At 55.4% G+C, this 22,492-nt stretch overlaps 1 protein-coding gene across 1 annotated transcript in view; it reads right to left on the bottom strand.

Annotated features, from left to right (window-relative positions):
* The window catches only part of fam221a (family with sequence similarity 221 member A), a 122,120-nt gene that overhangs the window by 49,034 nt on the left and 50,594 nt on the right, over positions 1–22,492 (bottom strand). Inside the window, exon 3 of the mRNA XM_085989373.1 lies at positions 6,919–7,092. Within this exon, the coding sequence (XP_085845499.1) occupies positions 6,919–7,092 (174 nt within the window). The remainder of the gene's footprint in view (positions 1–6,918; positions 7,093–22,492) is intronic.

The raw sequence follows: 22,492 nt of genomic DNA, 5'->3' as shown, positions 1-22,492 counted from the left end.
GGACGGGGGGAAAGGGAGGAGTGGGGGGTGCGGGGGGGAAAGGGGGGGCGGGGGGGAAAGGGAGGAGCGGGGGTGGAAGGGGGAAAGGGATGAGCGGGGGGGGAAGGGAGGAGCGGGGGGGGGGGAAGGGAGGAGCGGGGGGGAAAGGGAGGAGCGGGGGGTGCGGGGGGAAAGGGATGAGCGGAGGGGCGGGGGGAAAGGGGAGGAGCGGGGGTGAAGGGGAAAGGGAGGAGCGGGGGGGGAAGGGAGGAGCGGGGGGGGGGAAGGGAGGAGCGGGGGGGAAGGGAGGAGCGGGGGGTGAAGGGAGGAGCAGGGGAGAAGGGAGGAGCGGGGGGAGAAGGGAGGAGCGGGGGGGGAAGGGAGGAGCGGGGGGGGAAGGGAGTAGCGGGGGGGGAAGGGAGGAGCGGGGGGGGAAGGGAGGAGCGGGGGGGAAAGGGAGGAGCGGGGGGGGAAGGGAGGAGCGGGGGGGAAGGGAGTAGCGGGGGGGGAAGGGAGGAGAGGGGGGGGAAGGGAGTAGCGGGGGGGGAAGGGAGGAGCGGGGGGGGAAGGGAGGAGCAGGGGGAAAGGGAGGAGCAGGGGGGGAAGGGAGGAGCGGGGGGGAAGGGAGTAGCAGGGGGGGAAGAGAGGAGCAGGGGGGGAAGGGAGGAGCAGGGGGGGAAGGGAGGAGCGGGGGGGAAGGGAGGGGCGGAAGGGAGGAGCGGGGGGAGGAAGGGAGGAGCGGGGGGGAAGGGAGGAGCGAGGGGGATAGGGAGGAGCGGTGGGGGGAAGGGAGGAGCGGGGGGGGAAGGGAGGAGCGGGGGGGAAAGGGAGGAGCTGGGGGAAAGGGAGGAGCGGGGTGGGGAAGGGAGGAGCGGGGGGGAAGGAGCCGGGGGGGGAAGGGAGGAGCGGGGGGGGGAGAAAGGGAGGAGCGGGGGGGGGGAAGGGAGGAGCGGGGGGGGGAAGGGAGGAGCGGGGGGGGGGAAGGGAGGAGCGGGGGGGGAAGGGAGGAGCGGGGGGGGAGGAGCCGGGGGGGAAAGGGAGGAGCGGGGGGGGGAAGGGAGGAGCGGGGGGGGAGGAGCCGGGGTGGGGGAGTAGCCGGGGGGGGGGAAAGGGAGGAGGGGGGGTGGAAGGGGGGGGAAGGGAGGAGCGGGGGAAGGGAGGAGCGGGGGGGAAAGGGAGGAGCGGGGGGGGAAAGGGAGGAGGGGGGGAAAGGGAGGAGGGGGGGTGGAAGGGGGAGGAAGGGAGGAGCGGGGGAAGGGAGGAGCGGGGGGGGAAAGGGAGGAGGTGGGGTGGAAGGGGGGAAAGGGAGGAGCGGGGGGGGAAGGGGAGTAGCTCAGGGGGGGGAAGGGGAGTAGCTTGGGGGGGGAAGGGGAGTAGCTCAGGGGGGGAAGGGGAGTAGCTCAGGGGGGGGAACGGGAGTAGCTTGGGGGGGGAAGGGGAGTAGCTCGGGGGGGGAAGGGGAGGAGCTCGGGCAGAGGGGCGGAGAGAGAGGAGCTCGGGCAGAGGGGCGGAGAGAGAGGAGCTCGGGCAGAGGTGCGGAGGGGGAGGAGCTCGGGCAGAGGGGCGGGGAGAGAGGGGCTCGGGCAGAGGGGCGGAGAGAGAGAGGAGCTCGGGCAGAGGGGCGGGAGAGAGGAGCTCGGGCAGAGGGGCGGAGAGAGAGGAGCTCGGGCAGAGGGGCGGAGAGAGAGAGGAGCTCGGGCAGAGGGGCGGGAGAGAGGAGCTCGGGCAGAGGGGCGGAGAGAGAGGAGCTCGGGCAGAGGGGCGGGAGAGAGGCGCTCGGGCAGAGGGGCGGAGAGAGAGGAGTTCGGGCAGAGGGGCGGGAGAGAGGAGCTCGGGCAGAGGGGCGGGAGAGAGGAGTTCGGGCAGAGGGGCGGAGAGAGAGGAGTTCGGGCAGAGGGGCGGGAGAGAGGAGCTCGGGCAGAGGGGCGGAGAGAGAGGAGTTCGGGCAGAGGGGCGGGAGAGAGGAGTTCGGGCAGAGGGGCGTGAGAGAGGAGCTCGGGCAGAGGAGCGGGAGAGAGGAGCTCGGGCAGAGGGGCGGGAGAGAGGAGTTCGGGCAGAGGGGCGGGAGAGAGGAGCTCGGGCAGAGGGGCGGGAGAGAGGAGCTCGGGCAGAGGGGGGCGGAGAGAGAGGAGTTCGGGCAGAGGGGCGGGAGAGAGGAGCTCGGGCAGAGGGGCGGGAGAGAGGAGTTCGGGCAGAGGGGCGGGAGAGAGGAGCTCGGGCAGAGGGGCGGGAGAGAGGAGCTCGGGCAGAGGGGCGGAGAGAGAGGAGCTCGGGCAGAGGGGCGGAGAGAGATGAGCTCGGGTAAAGGGGCGGAGAGAGATGAGCTCGGGTAAAGGGGCGGAGAGAGAGGAGCTCGGGTAAAGGGCGGAGAGAGAGGAGCTCGGGTAAAGGGGCGGAGAGAGAGGAGCTCGGGTAAAGGGCGGAGAGAGAGGAGCTCACTGGGGGGAGAGAGAGGAGCTCGGGTAAAGGGGCGGAGAGAGAGGAGCTCGGGTAAAGGGCGGAGAGAGAGGAGCTCACTGGGGGGAGAGAGAGGAGCTCGGGTAAAGGGGGGAGAGAGAGGAGCTCACTGGGGGGAGAGAGAGGAGCTCACTGGGGGGAGAGAGAGGAGCTCACTGGGGGGAGAGAGAGGAGCTCACTGGGGGGAGAGAGAGGAGCTCACTGGGGGGAGAGAGAGGAGCTCGGGTAAAGGGGCGGAGAGAGGAGCTCACTGGGGGGAGAGAGAGGAGCTCGGGTAAAGGGGCGGAGAGAGGAGCTCACTGGGGGGAGAGAGAGGAGCTCACTGGGCGGAGAGAGAGGAGCTCACTGGGGGGAGAGAGAGGAGCTCTGGTAAAGGGGCGGAGAGAGAGGAGCTCGGGTAAAGGGGCGGAGAGAGAGGAGCTCACTGGGCGGAGAGAGAGGAGCTCGGGTAAAGGGGCGGAGAGAGAGGAGCTCGGGTAAAGGGGCGGAGAGAGAGGAGCTCACTGGGCGGAGAGAGAGGAGCTCACTGGGGGGAGAGAGAGGAGCTCTTGCGGGGAGAAGGTCCGGGACTTGGGAGACGCGGGGCGGGCGGAGAAAGAGTGAAGGTCTGGGACTTGTGGCCGTGTTTGGGGCATGGGGGGAGAGGGAGAGAAGGTCCGGGACTAAGTTGGGGTGGGGCGGCAGGGGGAGAGAAACGGGGTTGGGTGGGAGATCAGGAACTCGGGAGTGAAGATCAGGAACTCTGAGTTGGGGAAGAAGGTGAGGGGGGTGCGAGGAGGGATTTCAGGAATTGGGTGGGTGGGGGAGGTTAGGATCTTGGGGGGGAGGAGATGGTCAGGAACTCGGTGGGTGGGGAGGTGGGGGGGAGAGGTCAGGAACTTGGGGGGGGGTGGCGGGGGGGTAGAATGTCAATAACTTGCGGGGGGGGTGTTAGATCACGGAGAGAACAGTGGGGACGGGGGAAGAATGTGATCCAGGTCTAAGGGGCGGGGGGATGAAAGCAAGAACGTGATCCAGATGGGGTGACGGATTACGTTCTCCCCCCTCTGTTAGACGTGAATCACGTTCTACCAACCCGATGAATTAGTGAATCACTTCTCACATGCGGAGGTGGTGAATGGCCTCTCCCCAGTGTGAACTCCCTTGTATGTCAGAAGGTTAGATACACGCACACACACCCCAACACATCTCACCACCGGCCCGTGACATTCAACGGCACTACCATCGCTGAATCCCCCATCATCAATATCCTGGGGGTCACCATTGACCAGAAACTTTACTGAACCAGCCACATAAAGACAGTGGCAACAAGAACAGGTCAGAGGCTGGGTATTCTGTTGCAAGTGACTCACCTCCTGACTCCCCAAAGCCATTCCACCATCTACAAAGCACAAGTCAGGAGTGTGATGGAATACTCTCCATTTGCCTGGATAAGTGCAGCTCCAACAACAATCATGAGGCTCGACACAATCCAGGACAAAGCAGCCCGCTTGATTGGCACCCCATCCACCACCTTAAACATTCACTCCCTCCACCACTGGCGCACCATGGCTGCAGTGTGTACCATCTACAAAATGCACTGCAGCAACTCGTCAGGGCTACTTCAGCAGCACCTCCCAAACCCGCAACCTCCACCACCTAGAAGGACAAGGGCAGCAGGTGCATGGGAACACCATCATCTCCAATTCCCCCTCCGAGTCACACACCATCCTGACTTGGAAATATATCGGTGTTCCTTCATTGTTGCTGGGTCAAAACCCTGGAACTCCCTACCTTCACCACACAGACTGCAGCGGTTCAAGGTGGTGGCTCACCACCACCTTCTGAAGGGCAATTGGGGATGGGGCAATAAATGCTGGCCTTGCCAGGGATGCACATCCCATGAACAAATAAAAGAAAACACACGGCCACACACGCGCGCACCCACACACACACGGTCCCTTGATTCTGAATTAAAGAATTTTTACCACTTCCAGAAGGAAACAAAAACATCAAACTCCAAAGAAGTAACTAACCCACTAATTAGAGTATAAAGTCTTTTATTTTACCTGCCAAGGACAACTATAATTACAATTGCAGAACACTAGATAACAGAGGATCTTTACAAAGCTAACTACTTCCACTTTCTGGAGGCTGCATCAAGACTGGATCAAATTACACATTGCAGACTGCTCTACAACAAGCAGGATCAAATTACACATTCCAGACAAACTGTTGGGCATGTCTTGTCCATCAAGGGGACCAATTAGATATCTGGTTCAACCCACTGGTGCTGCAAATAAACGCAGCCGGGAAAGAGAGGGGGAATGGGACGAACTGAATCGCTCTTCAAAAGAGCCGGCGCAGACTCGGTGGGCTGAATGGCCTCCTTCTGTGCTATACTATTGTATGATTCTTGCATTATCAAAGAAAGAAAAAAAGACTTGCATTTATATAGCGCCTTTCACGGCCACCGGACGTTCCAAAGCACTTTACAGCCAACAAAGTACTTTTTGAAGTGTATTCACTGTTGTAATGTAGGAAACGCAGCAGCCAATTAGCACACAGAAAACTACCACAAACAGCAATGTGATAATGACCAGATAATGTTTTTGTTACGTTGATTGAGGGATAAATATTGGCCAGGACGCCGGGGATAACTCCCCTGCTCTTCTTCAAAATAGTGCCATGGGATCTTTTACGTCCACCTGAGAGAGCAGACAGGGCCTCGGTTTAACGTCTCAGCTGAAAGTCAGCACCTTTGGCAGTGCAGTACACCGTCAGCACTGCACTGGAGTGTCAGCCTAGATTTTTGTGCTCAAGTCTCTGGAGTGGGACTATGAACCCACAACCTTCTGACACAAAGGTGAAAGTGCTACCCACTAAGCTACAGCTGACATTATGTTGCCGCCTTCCTCAGTGAAAGCTATACTAATGTTCCCTTTTTTTTTTTAGGTGCGCGGCCCATTCACAGTTTTGTGAAACTTTACATTGAAAAAGCCAGTCCTGGACTGCGCAGGACTGGCAGAGAGGTGCGCGAAAACATTGAGCTATACCCCCAAATTTGGTATGATCTGCAAATTTTGATACTGAGTTACTTGTTCCCAAATCCAAATAATTAATGAAAATTATGAAAAACAGTGGTCCCAGCACTGATCCTTTTGGAACACCACTTTTTACCTTCCTTCAATCTGAATAACTACCAGTTATCCCTACTCTCTGCTTTCTATTTTTTTAGCCAATTTGCTATCCATTCAGCTATTTGTCCCGATTCCATATGCCCTAACCCTTGTCATGAGCCTAATGTATGGTACCTTATCAAAGGCCTTTTGAAAATTCAAGTATATGACATCTACTACATTACCCTTCTCTACTCTTTCCGTTACCTCTTCAAAGAATTCTAACAGGTTCATTAAGCATAACTAGCCTTTCGGAATCCATGCGGACTATTTTTATTATATTTTCTGTCTCTAGATGCTCTTCTCTCACTTATTTTAGTATAGATGCCAGTATCTTTCCTACCGCTGACTGGTTTATAGTTCCCAGGTTTTGTTCTGTCTCCCTTTTTGTATATAGGAACAACATCAACAATAATCCAGAGAACACAAGTTCAAATCCCACCATGCCAGTTTGAGAAATTTAATTGTTTTTTTTTCAAAAATCTGGAAATAAAAAGCTGATATCAGTAAAAGTGACCATGAAACTGTCAGATTGTTGTAAAAACCCAATTGGTTCACTAATATCCTTTAGGGAAGGAAACCTGCCATCTTTACCGATATGACTCTAGTCCCACACCACCGTAGATGATTCTTAATTGCCTTCTGAAGTGGCCTAGCAAGCCAGTCGGTGTGGGACTGGAGTCACAGGTAGGTGAGACTTTGTAAAGACAGCAGGTTTCCTTCCCTAAAGGACATTAGTGAACCAGTTAGATTTTTACAATAATCCAACAGCTTCATGGCCATTTTTACTGATACTAGCTTTATTTCCAGATTTATTAAACTGAATTTAAATTCTCAAACTCATTCCCTGGATTATTAGTTCAGATCTCCGGATTACTAGGCCAGTAACATAACCATTAGACTACCGTACCCACTCCCCAATACACAGAAAGGATAGAAGGCAAGAGTAAATGAAGAACAAAGGCAGATCAATAAAAAATAACAAGTAAATAAGTCAAAGTGAAAACGGCATAAAATGAAGAATACATAGCCAAATGAAAATGAAGCAAGAAAAAAATATGAAAATGAAAACCATTTTAGCGGTTACGGCACAGATTTTTTATCACAGTGTCTCTGGAGCGTGTCTCTGGACCCAGGAAGGGTCTTATGCAGGACTCAGCATACCAAATTTCCATTACAGTCATTGTTGAAATTAGTCATTTGTGCTTGACTGGCATGTTGAGAGGTTTGATTGATGGCTGAAACCACCCATTCGCCCAAAAAAGCAGGATACACGAAAATTAAAAAATATATAAACAACAAAAACAAAAGTTCTAAAAACTACCTGTGCCTGCAAAAACAGTGTGTTTCTGGACCAACTAATTTGCAGTCAATGCCATTGGGTGATGACCAGCTGACAAACAATCGATTTCGTAATCGTATTGGCAACACTTCCTTCTTGTACCTCTCGTACTCCTCTGGCGTAAAGAGGGTGCCACCATCATCCTCACCAACGATCCTACGACCAAAAGTAACTAAATTAAAGCTAGTCACCAGTTCAATTAGTGAACAAAAAATTGGAACAGTATACAGATTCAAAGATTATGGCCTAGAAATTCATTAAGGCGCTGCCAGCTTTGCGCCCAGTTAACGCCTAAAGAGTGATTTTGCGCCAGAAATGAGTTTGTGCAGATATTCAGCGCAGCGGTATTGGCGGCGGTAGCCGTTAGCGCTGCGCCGGCACCGATGACGTCATTGGTGTGCGCAGTGCCCCGGTTCCACCCCGAAACCGGCCCGATCCCCATATTTAGTTGCGGCCGCCTCCTCCGAAGCGGCCGCAAACAGCGACCAGAAAACGGGGCCGTCCTGCTGCCTTAGTGGGGCGCTTTAAAGCGGAAGGTGCGGCCGGCCGCTTTTTCGGCGGCCGCCTGCCCGCACCTCCTTCCCCGGCCTCCTCCACCCCCCCCCGCGGCATTGCCGGCTGCTTTCCGCGAGCCCGGCACTTCTCCGTGGTGCTGGGCTCATTTGCCGGCACTATCCAGCGGCGATCTCCCCGTTGCAGGCAGCTCCCCCTTAAGAGAAGGAGGAGGCCTGCAGTACCGCAGCCTGCCGCTCCGCAGCGGCTGGCGCAGCGGCGCCAAGAGCGCTGATATTCAGTGTCAGCGCCCCAAGCGGAGGCGGGCACACCCTGGTATAGCGCCCGGTTCCGAATTGGGGCGCTAACAATGAATATCTGACGATCGCTATAGGCTTCCCGCCCAGCGCTAACTTTTGGGCACTAGCCAGCTGGCGGGGCCATAGTGAATTTCTAGGCCTATGTCTTTATGTAAGTTGCAGAAAAAAGGTATTGAATTTTTTTGCAATATTCAAGAAAATGTATTTGTTTCAGAATTTATTGAAAAGATCAACTACATTTCTCTTCCTTTCATTATTTAGTTTTACAAACTTCATAGTGTATCCACCCGGAACGACTGCCACAATTTTTTCAACTTTTGCTTATACTATGAAAAACTGATTACTCATGATATTGATTTATACACCCAACCTCCTAAGAAGGTTTCGTTGGGACTGGCTATGAATCTTATTAATTTATTAGTATAACTCCAGCAGTGCTCCTCACAGGCTGAGGAGTGGAGCTCAGGAGTGAGCAGAACAGGGATGAGAAAAAGCAGAAACGGAGTGTCAGTCAAGGCATGAGGCTTATCCGATAAACAAGCAGTAGGCAAAGTAGGTGGCGTGCCAGTGGGATACGAGAAAGGAGTGCTTGGTAGCATTGCAGAGCTAAGTTGCAACCCAGCTTTTTTTTGATCCAAACAACAAATTGTAATGGCGGCTGAAAGGGAGTTCAATTTTTTTTCTAGCACTTGATTGATTCAATGTTTTACTGAAAAAGAATTAAAATGTTACTTATCTACATGTGAAATAATATGGAATGCACCAGGTTATGATGGACCAAAGTACTGCTTACCAGGGTTGATTATAAGAAGAATGCATTTCCAGTGCAGCCATAAACGACTGCCCTTACACAAGATATTATATTTCTTATATTATACTACTAGCTGGGGGAGCCCGGCTTTGCCAGGGCTGTTTTGGGGCGGGCGGTTTAAATGGAGTGCCAGGCTTTGGGGCCCTGTCTGTGTCCCTTTGTGAATCTGGTGCCGGGCAACATTTTAAATCGAGTCCCAGGCTTTAGGGCCCTGTCTGTGTCCCTTTGTGAATCTGCTGCCAGGCAACATTTCTACCTTTTAATACCTTGAAAGATGAAAGTGAAAGTACTTATAAAATGTTTTTGGTAAATCTTATGTTATTATTAAAAGAGAAACGAACTTTTTCAAAGCTGGATAAGGAGAGTAGTTTGAGCTGCAAGCAGTGAAAGAATGGCTGGCAGATCCCTGAGATGAAAACAATTAGTCCCGCCCACACACACGCTTAATACCTTGAAAGATGAAAGTGAAAGTACTTATAAAACGTTTTTGGTAAATCTTATGTTATTTTTAACTTAGATACTAACTTTCAAAGTAGTTTGAGCTGGAAGCTGAAGCCATGGCACTGAAACAATGGCTGCCAGATCCCCGATATGAAAACGATTAGTCCCGCCCACACACACACACACCGATTGGCCAACCATCAGGGGACCATACTGTAGGATTGGTCAATCGTGACGGCACAGGATTGGTCGAACCTTGACGTCAGTCAATCAATGCTAGCAGATAATGAGTTTAATTTTGAAGGTTTTTTGCATAAGGAACGAACAATTTACGTCCGACCGAAAAGTAAATACGCTTACCAGCGTCCCGGAAGCGTAAGCTTTCTTCGGAGGTAACGCGCGCGTAGGTACGTGGTATAACTTTCGAGCGCATAGCCGGACAGACACACACCCGAGGACAGACAGACAGACAGAAGGACAGACAGACAGATAGACAGACAGAACGATTCCTTTATATATATAGATTTCCTATACTGTATCACTCAAAAGAATGAAAACTGTTACATCTAACCAGCATCAATACGTGAGAATGGCTTTCTTGAAAACTTGGAATAGAGGTCATTTGGTGCCTCAAAGCTGTTCCTTCTACAATCTACTCTATCCTGTTTATTTAATCTCCTGTAGAGAAAGGTTTGCATTAAAAGGTAAGAAAAACTCCAGAATATTCATCCAGCCCATATCTCCACAATTCAACTCTGCTCTGCTGCCCTCCAGATAATGGCCCAGTAATTCCGTTCCAAACGCGTGAGTACGGTCGGGGTACTCACGCGTCTGGCCGGAGGAAATGCCGGTTTTCAGCATGCACAGCGCATGCGGAGAAAACCAGCATTTCCTGTCCTCTGAACGAAGGGGTTCAGAGGCACAGCGCGTGCAACTGCACAGGCAGCGCGTGCGCAGTGAACTTCGTCGATTTCATTCATGGATTCAGTGAGGTTAAGTCCTTACAACTTACACATGAAAAAAGCATGTGTAAAGTTGCTCCAGAGGCTGCGGAGGAAGATATATTTTATCGTGGAGCTTCTGAAAGGCAATATTTTTGTTTGGGAAAGGGAGGAAAGTTATTTTAAGAAATGATGAGGTAAGTTTTAAAGTTTAATTTATTTTTTTTAAACGGGTTTTCAGTACTGTAGGTAGAAGGAGCAATTGTGGCTGTGTGAATTGAATTTGCTGTGTTTATTAAATGTGAAAATGACTGTTCTAAAATGAGTAATGTAACATTTCCAACATTTTAAAGAAAGAAACTGTTCATCAGTAATATATTCTTTTAAGTAATTATGTATGTATGTTCATATATATTCCTTTACGTATCTATATATATAAAGGAATCGATCTGTCTGTCCTCACGTGTGCGCCTGTCCGGCTATGCGCTCGAAAGTTATAGAGCGTACCTACGCGCGCGTTACCTCCGAAGAAAGCTTACGGTTCCGGGACGCTCGTAAGCATATTTACTTTTCGGTCGGATGAAAATTGTTCGTGCCTTATGCAAAAAACCTTCAAAATTAAACTCATTAATTCGGCGGCAGCGAGCTACAAAAGGCGGCAGCGGGGCCAGGAGAGGCCTCAGAGCAGCGGCGGCAGGTAGCGGGAGCAGCGGACCTGCGGGAGACTCGGCGGCGGCGGCGAGCTACAAAAGGCGGCAGCGGGGCCAGGAGAGGCATACCAAACTCCAGTCTGCGAGCTCGGAAGTTGCAGAGAGGTAAAAAGTAATCGGGGTGTGACGTCACCAGGGAGCAGGTAAGTGATTGGTTGGTGAGTATTTCTCTCTTTTCATTACAAGCTTGAATTCTGTGGTGTTAAATTTCTAGGGGCTCTGTGTTGTAGTGAGGACAGTTGGTAAATAAAGCGCCCTAGAGTATACCTGTAACTGGGGTATTGAATAAATTTTTAGATTAATTAAAGGAGTAAGTCATGGCAGGAGAGCTCAGACCCGTGTTCTGCTCCTCCTGCTCTATGTGGGAAGTCAGGGACGCTGCCAGTGTCCCTGGCGACCATGTGTGCGGGAAATGCATCCAGCTGCAGCTACTTGTAGACCGCATTGTGGCGCTCGAGCTGCGGGTGGATGAGTTTCGGAGCATGCGCGATGCTGAGAGGCTCGTGGATAGCACATTTAGCGAGTTGTTCACGCCTCAGGGTAGGGCTGCACAGGGGGTGACCATCAGGCGGAGCAACAGAGGCAGGCAGGAAGTGCAGGGGCCCCCTGCGGACATCCCCCTTTCAAACAAGTATACCAAGTTGGATACTGTTGAGGGGGATGACTCACCAGGGGAAGGCAGCAGCAGCCAGCTTCCTGGCACCAGGGACGCTTCTGCTGCTCAGAAAGGGAGGAAAAAGAGTAGGAGAGCAATAGTGGTAGGGGATTCTATCGTAAGGGGAACAGATAGGCGTTTCTGTGGCCGCAAACGTGACTCCAGGATGGTTTGTTGCCTCCCTGGGGCCAGGGTCATGGATGTCACTGAGCGGCTACAGGGCATTCTTAAGGGGGAGGGTGAGCAGGCAGAGGTCGTGGTCCACATTGGGACCAACAACATAGGTAGGAAGGGGGATGAGGTCCTGCATCAAGAATTTAGGGAGCTAGGTAACAGATTAAAGAGCAGGACCTCAAAGGTTGTAATCTCTGGATTACTCCCAGTGCCACGTGCTAGTGAGTATAGGAATAGGAGGATAGAGCAGATGAATGCGTGGCTAATGAGTTGGTGTAGGGGGGAGGGTTTTACTTTCCTGGATCACTGGGCCTGCTTCTGGGGAAGGTGGGACTTGTACAAGTCGGACGGGTTGCACCTGAACCAGAGTGGGACAAATATCCTTGCGGGGAGGTTTGCTAGCACTGTTGTGGGGGTTTAAACTAACTTGGCAGGGGGATGGGATACAGAGGGGAGCTGAAAGAGGGGGTGATGTGCTGCCAATTATAGAGAAAAAAACAAGTCAGCTTGGTAGACAGGGCAAATATACAAGGGCAAGGCTGGATGGCATCTATTTTAATGCAAGGAGTCTTGCAAATAAGGTGGATGAACTGAAGGTGTTGATAAACACATGGGAGTATGATATTGTTGCTATCACGGAGACATGGTTGAGGGAGGGGCAAGACTGGCAGCTCAATATTCCGGGGTACAGAATCTTCAGGCGAGACAGAGGGGGGGGTATAAGAGGAGGGGGTGTAGCAATATTAATTAAGGAGTCAATTACTGCAGTAAGGAGGGATGACATATTAGCAGGTTCCTCTAATGAGGCCATATGGGTGGAGCTTAAAAACAAGAAGGGGGCAAGCACTTTGCTGGGAGTGTACTATAGGCCTCCAAACAGTCAGGGGGAGATAGAGGAACAGATATGTAGGCAAATCTCAGAGAAATGTGCAAATAATAGGGTAATAATAATGGGGGATTTCAACTTCCCCAATATTAACTGGGATAGTCAGAGCGTGAAAGGCACAGAGGGTGTAGAATTCGTAAAGTGCATCCAGGAGAGCTTTTTGAGCCAGCATGTAGAAGGTCCTACAAGAGAGGGGGCGGTACTGGACCTAATTCTAGGGAATGTGGCCGGCCAAGTGGAAGAAGTGCTAGTAGGTGAGCACTTTGGTGACAGTGACCATAATATGGTGAGATTTAAGGTGGCCATGGAAAAGGACAGGGATGGGCCGGAAATAAAGGTTCTAAATTGGGGGAAGGCCGATTTTAATAGGATAAGGCAGGATCTGGCCAAAATGGACTGGGATCAGCTACTGGTAGGAAAATCCGCATCGGAGCAATGGGAGGCTTTCAGAAGGGAGATTGAGATCATACAATGGCAACATGTTCCCGTAAAGGTCAAGGGTGGTTCCAAAAACCACAGGGAACCGTGGATGTCAGGGGATATACGAGAATGGATTAGAAAAAAAAGGAGGGCTTTTGGCAGATACAAAAGGCTAAAGACGGAGGAAGCCCTAGAGGAGTACAAAAAGTGCAGGGGGATACTTAAAAAAGAAATTAGGAGATCAAGGAGGGGCCATGAAATAACACTGGCGAGCAAAATAAAGGAAAATCCTAAGATGTTTTATAAGTATATTAAGGGTAAGAAGATAACTAGGGAAAAAATAGGGCCCATTAGGGACAAAAGTGGCAATCTGTGTGTGGAGCCAGAAGATGTAGGAGGGGTTCTAAATGAATTTTTGCATCTGTTTTCACTATGGAGAGGGACGATGTAGACATAGAAATAGGGCGGGGGGACTGTGATATGCTCGAACACATTAACATCGAGAGGGAGGAGGTATTGGCGGTTTTAGCAGGCCTAAAAATGGATAAATCCCCAGGCCCGGACGAAATGTATCCCAGGCTGCTGTGTGAGGCAAAGGAAGAGATTGCGGGGGCTCTAACACACATATTCAGAACCTCTCTGGCCACAGGGGATGTGCCAGAGGACTGGAGAACCGCTAATGTAGTTCCATTATTCAAGAAGGGGAGTAGGGAAAAACCGGGGAACTACAGGCCAGTGAGCCTAACATCAGTGGTGGGAAAATTATTGGAAAAAATTCTGAGGGACAAAATCAGTCTCCACTTGGAGAGGCAAGGATTAATCAGGAATAGTCAACATGGCTTTGTCAAGGGAAGATCATGTCTGACTAATTTGATTGAATTTTTTGAGGGGGTGACTAGGTGTGTGGATGAGGGTAACGCAGTGGATGTGGTATACATGGATTTCAGTAAGGCCTTCGATAAAGTCCCGCACAGGAGACTGGTCAAGAAGGTAAGAGCCCATGGAATCCAGGGTGCCTTGGCACGTTGGATACAAAACTGGCTTAGTGGCAGAAGGCAGAGGGTGATGGTCGAAGGTTGTTTTTGTGACTGGAAGCCTGTGGCCAGTGGGGTACCACAGGGATCGGTGCTGGGTCCCTTGCTGTTTGTGGTCTATATTAATGACTTGGATATGAATGTAAAAGGTATGATCAGTAAGTTCGCGGATGATACAAAAATTGGTAGGGTGGTAAATAGCGAGGAGGGTAGTCTCAGTCTGCAGGGCGATATCGATGGGTTGGTCAGATGGGCGGAACAGTGGCAAATGGGATTTAACCCGGAAAAGTGCGAGGTGATGCACTTTGGGGGGACTAACAAGGCAAGGGAATACACAATGAATGGTAAGACCCTAGGCAAGACGGAGGGTCAGAGGGATCTGGGTGTGCAAGTACACAGATCTCTGAAGGCGGCGGAACAGGTGGTAAAAAAGGCATATGGGATACTTGCCTTCATTAGCCGAGGCTTAGAATATAAGAGCAAGGAGGTTATGATGGAGCTGTATAAAACACTGGTTAGGCCACAGCTGGAATACTGTGTGCAGTTCTGGTCGCCACACTACAGGAAGGATGTGATAGCTTTGGAGAGGGTGCAGAGGAGATTCACCAGGATGCTACCAGGGCTGGAACGCTTCAGCTATGAAGAGAGACTGGGCAGATTGGGTTTGTTTTCCTTGGAGCAGAGGAGGCTGAGGGGGGACATGATTGAGGTGTACAAAATTATGAGGGGCATAGATAGGATGGATACTAAGGAGTTTTTTCCCTTAGTAGAAGGGTCAATAACTAGGGGGCACAGATTCAAGGTAAAGGGCGGGAGGTTTAGAGGGGATTTGAGAAAGAACTTTTTCACCCAGAGGGTGGTTGGAGTCTGGAACTCACTGCCCGGAAGGGTTGTGGAGGCTGGAACCCTCACAACATTGAAGACGCATTTGGATGAGCACTTGAAATGCCATAGCATACAAGGCTACGGGCCAAATGCTGGAATATGGGATTAGATTAGACAGGGCGTGATGGCCGGCGCGGACACGATGGGCCGAAGGGCCTCTATCCGTGCTGTATAACTCTATGACTCTATTATCTGCTAGCATTGATTGACTGACGTCAAGGTTCGACCAATCCTGTGCCGTCACGATTGACCAATCCTACAGTATGGTCCCCTGATGGTTGGCCAATCGGTGTGTGTGTGTGTGGGCGGGACTAATCGTTTTCATCTCAGGGATCTGGCAGCCATTGTTTCACTGCCATTACTTCAGCTTCCAGCTCAAACTACTCTATCCAGCTTTGAAAAGGTTAGTGGCCTAGAAATTCAGTATAGCCACTTTTGGGGCGGTAAAGTCGGGCGGCCGCTAAAGTTTGCGCCCGCCGGAAAGTGGAAAGTGGAGGCCACTTCGCTGATATTCAGTAGCTTTGGCCAAGGAGTTTGCTTGAGCGCTAAAACTGGCGTTGCACGGCTATCTTTAGGCGCTAAGCCGGCGGTGCAGACTGATACCGCCGAGGCCGGGCGCAGCGCAGGTGCGGTCATGTTTTGATTGACAGCAGACACCCTGGCGCCGGCCAGCTCTTAAAGGGGGAAGGGTCGACTTGGTCTGCTGCCACGCCCTGGATACTACAGCCCTCCAGCTAGGCCTAAACACTGCTGCTGGAGAGAAATAGCGCCAGGAAGGATGCAGAGGGCCCGTGAGCGAGCGCAGCGCTTCTCTGCCCATGATTTAAAGGTGCTGGTTAGGGCTTTGGAGAAGAGAAGCCATATCTTGTTCCCGGACAGTGGCAAGAAGCCTCCCAAGAGGGTGTACAGGAGAGCCTGGAGGGAAATCGCCCAGAGGGTCACAGCCAACAGCGATGTCCCCAGGACTGGTGTCCAATGCCGGAAAAAGTTTAACGACCTCACTCGGATTGTCAGGGTGAGTACCCTTTCCAGTGTCCTCCTCATCCTTGCATGTGCACCTCACATTATGGGCAAAGGGACCTCAAAGGCCTCATGGCCAGCCCTCATCCAGCAGCTATGGCACTGGCATGAACATCAATTGCACTTTCTGCACTTTACACACTGGCCAAGCTATTCGACCATGGGAGGCAGTGCACACAACAACAGGGCACCACACTGGCCAAGCTATTCGACCATGGGAGGCAGTGCACACAACAACAGGGCACCACACTGTACTTAGAGGCCGTCCTTTCTCTTGCAGGCCAAGCTGGCCCAGAATCTGAAGAGCCGGACTGTCACCGGGGGAGGCCGTGCCCAGTTCCAGCAGCTCAGTGACCTGGAGGAGCGCGTGGGTCGAGTCATGGGTGCCCGGGTGATTGGCCCCGTTGCAATTGGAGATGCCGACCCTGTGCTGGGCCCCAATGGTAAGGACATGACTGTTTGGACTTCTCTCGTTCCCCTTGCGCTTCAGATCTACATCCTTTGCCACTGTCCGACCAATGCGCAGAATGCCACCACTCATGCCTCCCTCGCTGACGCCCTGTCCTCACTCTAAAGCTACTCTTGTGCCTTCCTGCTTTCAGCTGGTGAGGAGGAGGTCCCTGAAGCTGCGAGTGTCAGTCCCTCGGAAGAGGAGGAGCAAGAGGAAGGCGGCACATCGGGGGAACCCTCATCCGCGCCAGGGGATGGCAATGGAGGGGACACGTGTTCCCTGGAGGAGAGCCAGGGGGAAGTGTTGCAGGGGAGTGTAGCTCCTGTGCCCAGTGGCGTCCAGCCACGCGGGGTCGGGCAGCTCGGCTGCCTTCTCCCCAGAGGGGGGAAGTGTTGCAGGGGAGTGTAGCTCCTGTGCCCAGTGGCGTCCAGCCACGCGGGAAGGGTCGGGCAGCTCGGCGGCCTTCTCCCCAGAGGGGGGAAGTGTTGCAGGGGAGTGTAGTTGCTGGGCCCAGTGGCGTCCAGCCACGCGGGAAGGGTCGGCCAGCTCGGCGGCCTTCTCCCCAGAGGGAGAGTCCGGCCTCCAGTCCGGAGATGGTCCTCGCCCAGGAGGTGCGCCTCCTTGATCAAATGTCCGCGGACTCGGATTGTCGGCACACCAAGTTCATGGGGGTTGTGGCACGGTTGCCTGAGGCCATTGAGTCCCTGGCTCATAGTGTGTCCGATTTCGGGGCCTCACAGGCCAGGGGTTTCGAACAACTCACGGCAGCACAGGCCAGGGGTCTCGAACAATTCGGGGCATCACAGGACGCGAGTCGGGCACAATTCGGGGCATCACAGGACGCGAGTTGGGCCGAATTCAGGGCAGCACAGGACGCGAGTCGGGACGACTTCAGGGCAGCACAGGCAGCGAGTGGACAGTTGATCAGTGGTGCCGTGCAGTCACTGGCTGGTCTGATGCAGGCACAGACCAGGGCAGTACGGGCACTCACTGCTGCCACACTCGCTGTGTCACGCATGCATCGCCAGGGCACCCACCGCGCTGCTGCAGCACAGCGGTCTGGCCTTCACCAGATTGCTGCGCTTGCTGCAGTGCCACCCCGGCCGAGTGCCAGTGTCTCTGGCGACCAGCGAGCGCCTGGCATCAGCCAGCTTGCCCCCATTGCTGCAGCCGCCACTGCCACTCCCCCAGCAAAGCTGCGACGAGCTGCTGGAGAGACTGATCCTGCCCAGCCACAGCTGCAGCAGTCAGCAGCCGGCCCCTCGAGGGCCAGAGCTCGTCTAGGCCGACCCCCAAGGGCATCTGCCGTCACACAATGTGCCCCTCAGGAGCCTTCCCCCAGCCTTGCAACACCCACAGGGCCCAGGTTGAGGCGGAGCAGCAGGTCGGCCAGGGGCCAGAAAAGGCTGGACAAGGACTCGCCCTCTCGGCACACAAAGTAGAGTGTGTTGGCAAATGTTTTTTTATATGGGGGTGCTTGTGCTGTCTATGGGGGTGGTTCTTTTGGTAAGGCCGAGGATGAAGGCAAATGTTTTTTTATATGGGGGTGCTTGTGCTGTCTATGGGGGGGGGTTCTTTTGGTAAGGCCGAGGATGAAGGCCATTTGGATGGACAAGTTTTGTTATTCCTCCCCAGGTTGTGGGAGTGAGATATGTTTTTGACTGTTTTTTGGGGGTGTTGTGTGTTTTTGGGTTTCATGTGGGAAGGGCCCTGAGTTTGTTCAATAAAGCTTTTTCTTTATTCAGCTTGTCCATGTGTGATGTTTCAAGTGGTTGTTGCGTTAACCGGCTGAGGGCTTGCGGAGCGGCTGCATTCATGTGCCTTCATTGCCACAAGCCATTCCCTGACAGGGGGCCTAGAAGTGTCGTTCAATAAGCCGCCGACGGACGGCCCTTGGACCTTGTGGCTCCCTCCTGGGCTGGTACTCCTCCTCCTCCTCCTCATGGTCCTCCTGCTCATCCTCCTGAGGTGGTGGTCCAACGTGAGGTGGCAGTGCCTGTGTCCTGCGGATAGCCAGGTTGTGCAGCATGCAGCAAACGACGACGAACTGGGAGACTCTATCCGACGAATACTGCAGAGATCCGCTGGAGCGATCCAGGCAGCGGAACCGTTGCTTGAGGACGCCAATCGTTTGCTCTATGATGTTCCTTGTGGCTTGATGGCTTTCGTTGTATGCCTCCTCAGCAGGGGTCCTGGGCGCGCGGAACGGGGTCATGAGCCATGTACACAAAGGATAGCCTTTGTCCCCGATAAGCCATCCTCTTGGGGGAGGCTGTGCCTGGAACATGTCAGCCACAGTAGTCTGGCGCTATGTCCCCAGCAGCAGCTTGGAAGGAGCCGCTTGCATAAAAGTTCAGAGCCACCGTGACCTTCACTTCCACCGACAGAGACGTCCTGCACATCAGCTGTGGATGCAGATCTCTGTGAAGCAGCTGGCAGATCTCTGCAACCACTTCCCTTCTGAAGCGCAGCCTCTTAACACACTGCGCGGCAGTCATGGTGAGATAGGACACCTGCTGGCGGTATTCCCTGAGTGGGTAAGGCCTACGTTGCCGACGCCTGATGGCCCCTCTGCGTCTAGGCATGGCTGCCCCTCTCACACAGCGTCTGCGAGCCCTTCGCACATAATGCTGGAACTGAGGGTTGGAACCCCATGCAGCCCCCATAATATACTTGCAAACAGTGAAATCACAATGAGTCAAATTTCCAAGCTCTGGCCAGAAGCCAAAAATACCTCTCCTATGTTGGCCCAAATCAGTAAGGTCTCGTCCTTGGTCTCTGTCCAGAAATCCGTTGCACGAAAGTCATTGCAGCAAAATGGCTGGCCTTTATAGTTCAGTCTAAGTGCCCTTTACTTAGCGCTCCCCGAGGCCCGCAGCGCCTCTGCTGCGTTCCACTTCACAGTTCTTAACAGCGCCACGCCCACATTGGGCGGGCGCCACTGAAGTTCCGGTTTGGGGCGCACAAACGGCGTTGCACGACGAAATGATGTCATAAGTTGCGCGCGCAGCTGAGCGCGCGCAAACACTTTGCGCCGGCGCTAAATGTCTACTGAAGTTGGGCGTAGGCGCAGATCGTTCTGCGCCCGGCCGCTAAGTGCCTAGCGCTCGAGATCTACTCCTCTTATGGCGCTAACGGCTGGCGAACGCAACTGAATTTCTAGGCCAGTATCTCTTAAAAATAACATAAGATTTACCAAAAACGTTTTATAAGTACTTTCACTTTCATCTTTCAAGGTATTAAAAGGTAGAAATGTTGCCTGGCAGCAGATTCACAGAGGGACAGACAGACAGGGCCTGAAAGCCTGGTACTCGATTTAAAATGTTGCCCCGGCAGCAGATTCACAGAGGGACACAGAAAGGCCCCAAAGCCTCGCACTCGATTTAAACCGCCCGGCCCAAAACAGCCCTGGCAAAGCCGGGCTCCCCCCAGCTAGTATCTATATATATAAAAAGGAATCAATCTGTCTGTCCTCACGTGTGCGCTGTCCGGCTATGCGCTCGGAAGTTACAGAGCGTACCTACGCGTGCGTTACGTCGAAAGAAAGCTCACCGTTCCAAAACGATCGGAAGCGTATTTACGTTTCGGCCGGACAAAAATTGCGCCCGCGGTATCCGAAAAACGGTCAAAATTCCACTCATTAGCATCTCATTATCCGCTCATTAGCGACAGAGTGACTTCGAGGTCGACCAATCATACGCCGGGTTCCTGGCGCGTGCGGGCGGGCCCTCCTACAGCTGAGTGACGGGACGATTGACCAATCCTACGCTTCGGTGACCTGACGGTCTACCAATCGGTGCGTGTGTGGGCGGGCCTTATCGTTTTACGTTTCGGCCGGACAAAAATTGCGCCCGTGGTATCCGAAAAACGGTCAAAATTCCACTCATTAGCATCTCATTATCCGCTCATTAGTGACAGAGTGACTTCGAGGTCGACCAATCGTACGCCGGGTTCCTGGCGCGTGCGGGCGGGCCCTCCTACAGCCGAGTGACGGGACGATTGACCAATCCTACGCTTCGGTGACCTGACAGTCGACCAATCGGTGCATGTGTGGGCGGGCCTTATCGTTCTGAACCGAGGTGAGTAGCCGCCATCTTGCTTCCATTCTTTTTCCCGCTTTCTGCGTCTTTCATTTCAAATATACATTTCCAGCAAAAAAAAATTGCTTTTATTAAATTGTTTTAAAAAAAACTTCATTCATTTGTAAATATTTTCTCTTACCTGAACATTCTTTTTCCTAACTTTCCCCATTTTTGTAAGGCCTCAGAACCTAGGCTCAAAGCCTGGGCCTCTCCTGCCCAGCCACGCCCGAGATAAGTAATTGTCCCACGGCTTCTGCTAAGCTCCCCCCCCCGCGGTGTCACGTTACCCGGGGCAACGGCGTCAGCCACGAGGGTCACGGGACATACAGGGTGCGCGCGCAGCAGGAGCAGCTGAGACGCGGCGTCTCTCTCTGTTCCCCGCTCGGCTCGGGCGGGGGGGCCGGGCTCTCAGGAGTGCAGATCTCGGGCGGGGCTTAGAGAGCGGCAAGGGTTACCCCGGCAACCGGGCCCGCCGGCCGTCTCTCACAGCCGCAATCGGCTTGGAGAGCGAGAAGGATTACCCCGGCAACCGGGCACGCCGGCCATCTCTCACAGCTGCAATCGGCGGTCTTGAAGCCAGCACAGGGGGGCGGGGCTCCGGAGAGCGGGAGGGCGGGGCTCCTGAGAGCGGGACGCCGGTGCTCGGGAGGGCGGAGGGCGGGGGGCGGGGCTCGGGAAATCGGGGCGGCGGGGCTCGCGACATCGGGGGGCGGGAGATCGGGAGGCGGGAGATCGGGGTCGGGAGATCGCGGAGCGGGACATCGGGAGACCGCAGGGCGGGACCTCGGGAGATCGGGGGGGGCGGGGCTTGGGAGATCGGGGGGGCGGAGATCGGGGCGGGGGGCGAGCCTCGGGTGGGGCGGGGCTCGGGAGATCGGGGGGGCGGGGCTCGGGAGATCGGGGGGCGGGGCTCCGGAGATCGGGGGGTGGGGCACAGGGGGGCGGGGCTCCGGACATCCGGGGGGCGGGGCTCGGGAGATCCGGGGGGGCGGGGCTCGGGAGATCCGGGGGGGCGGGGCTCGGGAGATCGGGGGGGCGGGGCTCGGGAGATCGGGGGGGGCGGGGCTCGGGAGATCGGGGGGGGCGGGGCTCGGGAGATCGGGGGCGGCGGGGCTCGGGAGATCGGGGGCGGCGGGGCTCGGGAGATCGGGGGCGGCGGGGCTCGGGAGATCGGGGGCGGCGGGGCTCGGGAGATCGGGGGCGGCGGGGCTCGGGAGATCGGGGGCGGCGGGGCTCGGGAGATCGGGGGCGGCGGGGCTCGGGAGATCGGGGGCGGCGGGGCTCGGGAGATCGGGGGCGGCGGGGCTCGGGAGATCGGGGGCGGCGGGGCTCGGGAGATCGGGGGCGGCGGGGCTCGGGAGATCGGGGGCGGCGGGGCTCGGGAGATCGGGAGCGGCGGGGCTCGGGAGATCGGGGCGGCGGGGCTCGGGAGATCGGGGGCGGCGGGGCTCGGGCGATCGGGGGCGGCGGGGCTCGGGCGATCGGGGGCGGCGGGGCTCGGGAGATCGGGGGCGGCGGGGCTCGGGAGAGCGGGGCGGCGGGGCTCGGGAGATCGGGGCGGCGGGGCTCGGGAGATCGGGGCGGCGGGGCTCGGGAGATCGGGGGCGGCGGGGCTCGGGAGATCGGGGGCGGCGGGGCTCGGGAGATCGGGGGCGGCGGGGCTCGGGAGATCGGGGGCGGCGGGGCTCGGGAGATCGGGGGCGGCGGGGCTCGGGAGATCGGGGGCGGCGGGGCTCGGGAGATCGGGGGCGGCGGGGCTCGGGAGATCGGGGGCGGCGGGGCTCGGGAGATCGGGGGCGGCGGGGCTCGGGAGATCGGGGGCGGCGGGGCTCGGGAGATCGGGGGCGGCGGGGCTCGGGAGATCGGGGGCGGCGGGGCTCGGGAGATCGGGGGCGGCGGGGCTCGGGAGATCGGGGGCGGCGGGGCTCGGGAGATCGGGGGCGGCGGGACTCGGGAGATCGGGGGCGGCGGGGCTCGGGAGATCGGGGGCGGCGGGGCTCGGGAGATCGGGGGCGGCGGGGCTCGGGAGATCGGGGGCGGCGGGGCTCGGGTGATGGGAGGCGCGGGACTCTCCCCCCTCCCCTCGCCCCCTCCCCCGCCTCCCCCCCTCCCCTCCCCCCCTGCCTCCCCCCCCTCCACTCCTCCCCCCCCTCCTCCTCCCCTCCCCTCCCCCTCCTCCCCCCTCCCCTTCCCCTCCCCCTCCTCCCCTCCCCTTCCCTCCCCCTCCTCCCCTT

Source organism: Somniosus microcephalus, chromosome 5 (assembly GCF_052327205.1).
Source record: "Somniosus microcephalus isolate GS21.2 chromosome 5, FLI_Smic_1.0, whole genome shotgun sequence".
Lineage (NCBI taxonomy): Eukaryota > Metazoa > Chordata > Chondrichthyes > Squaliformes > Somniosidae > Somniosus > Somniosus microcephalus.
Note: the sequence above shows the minus strand (reverse complement) of the source record. Positions and strands in the feature narration are given on the sequence as shown.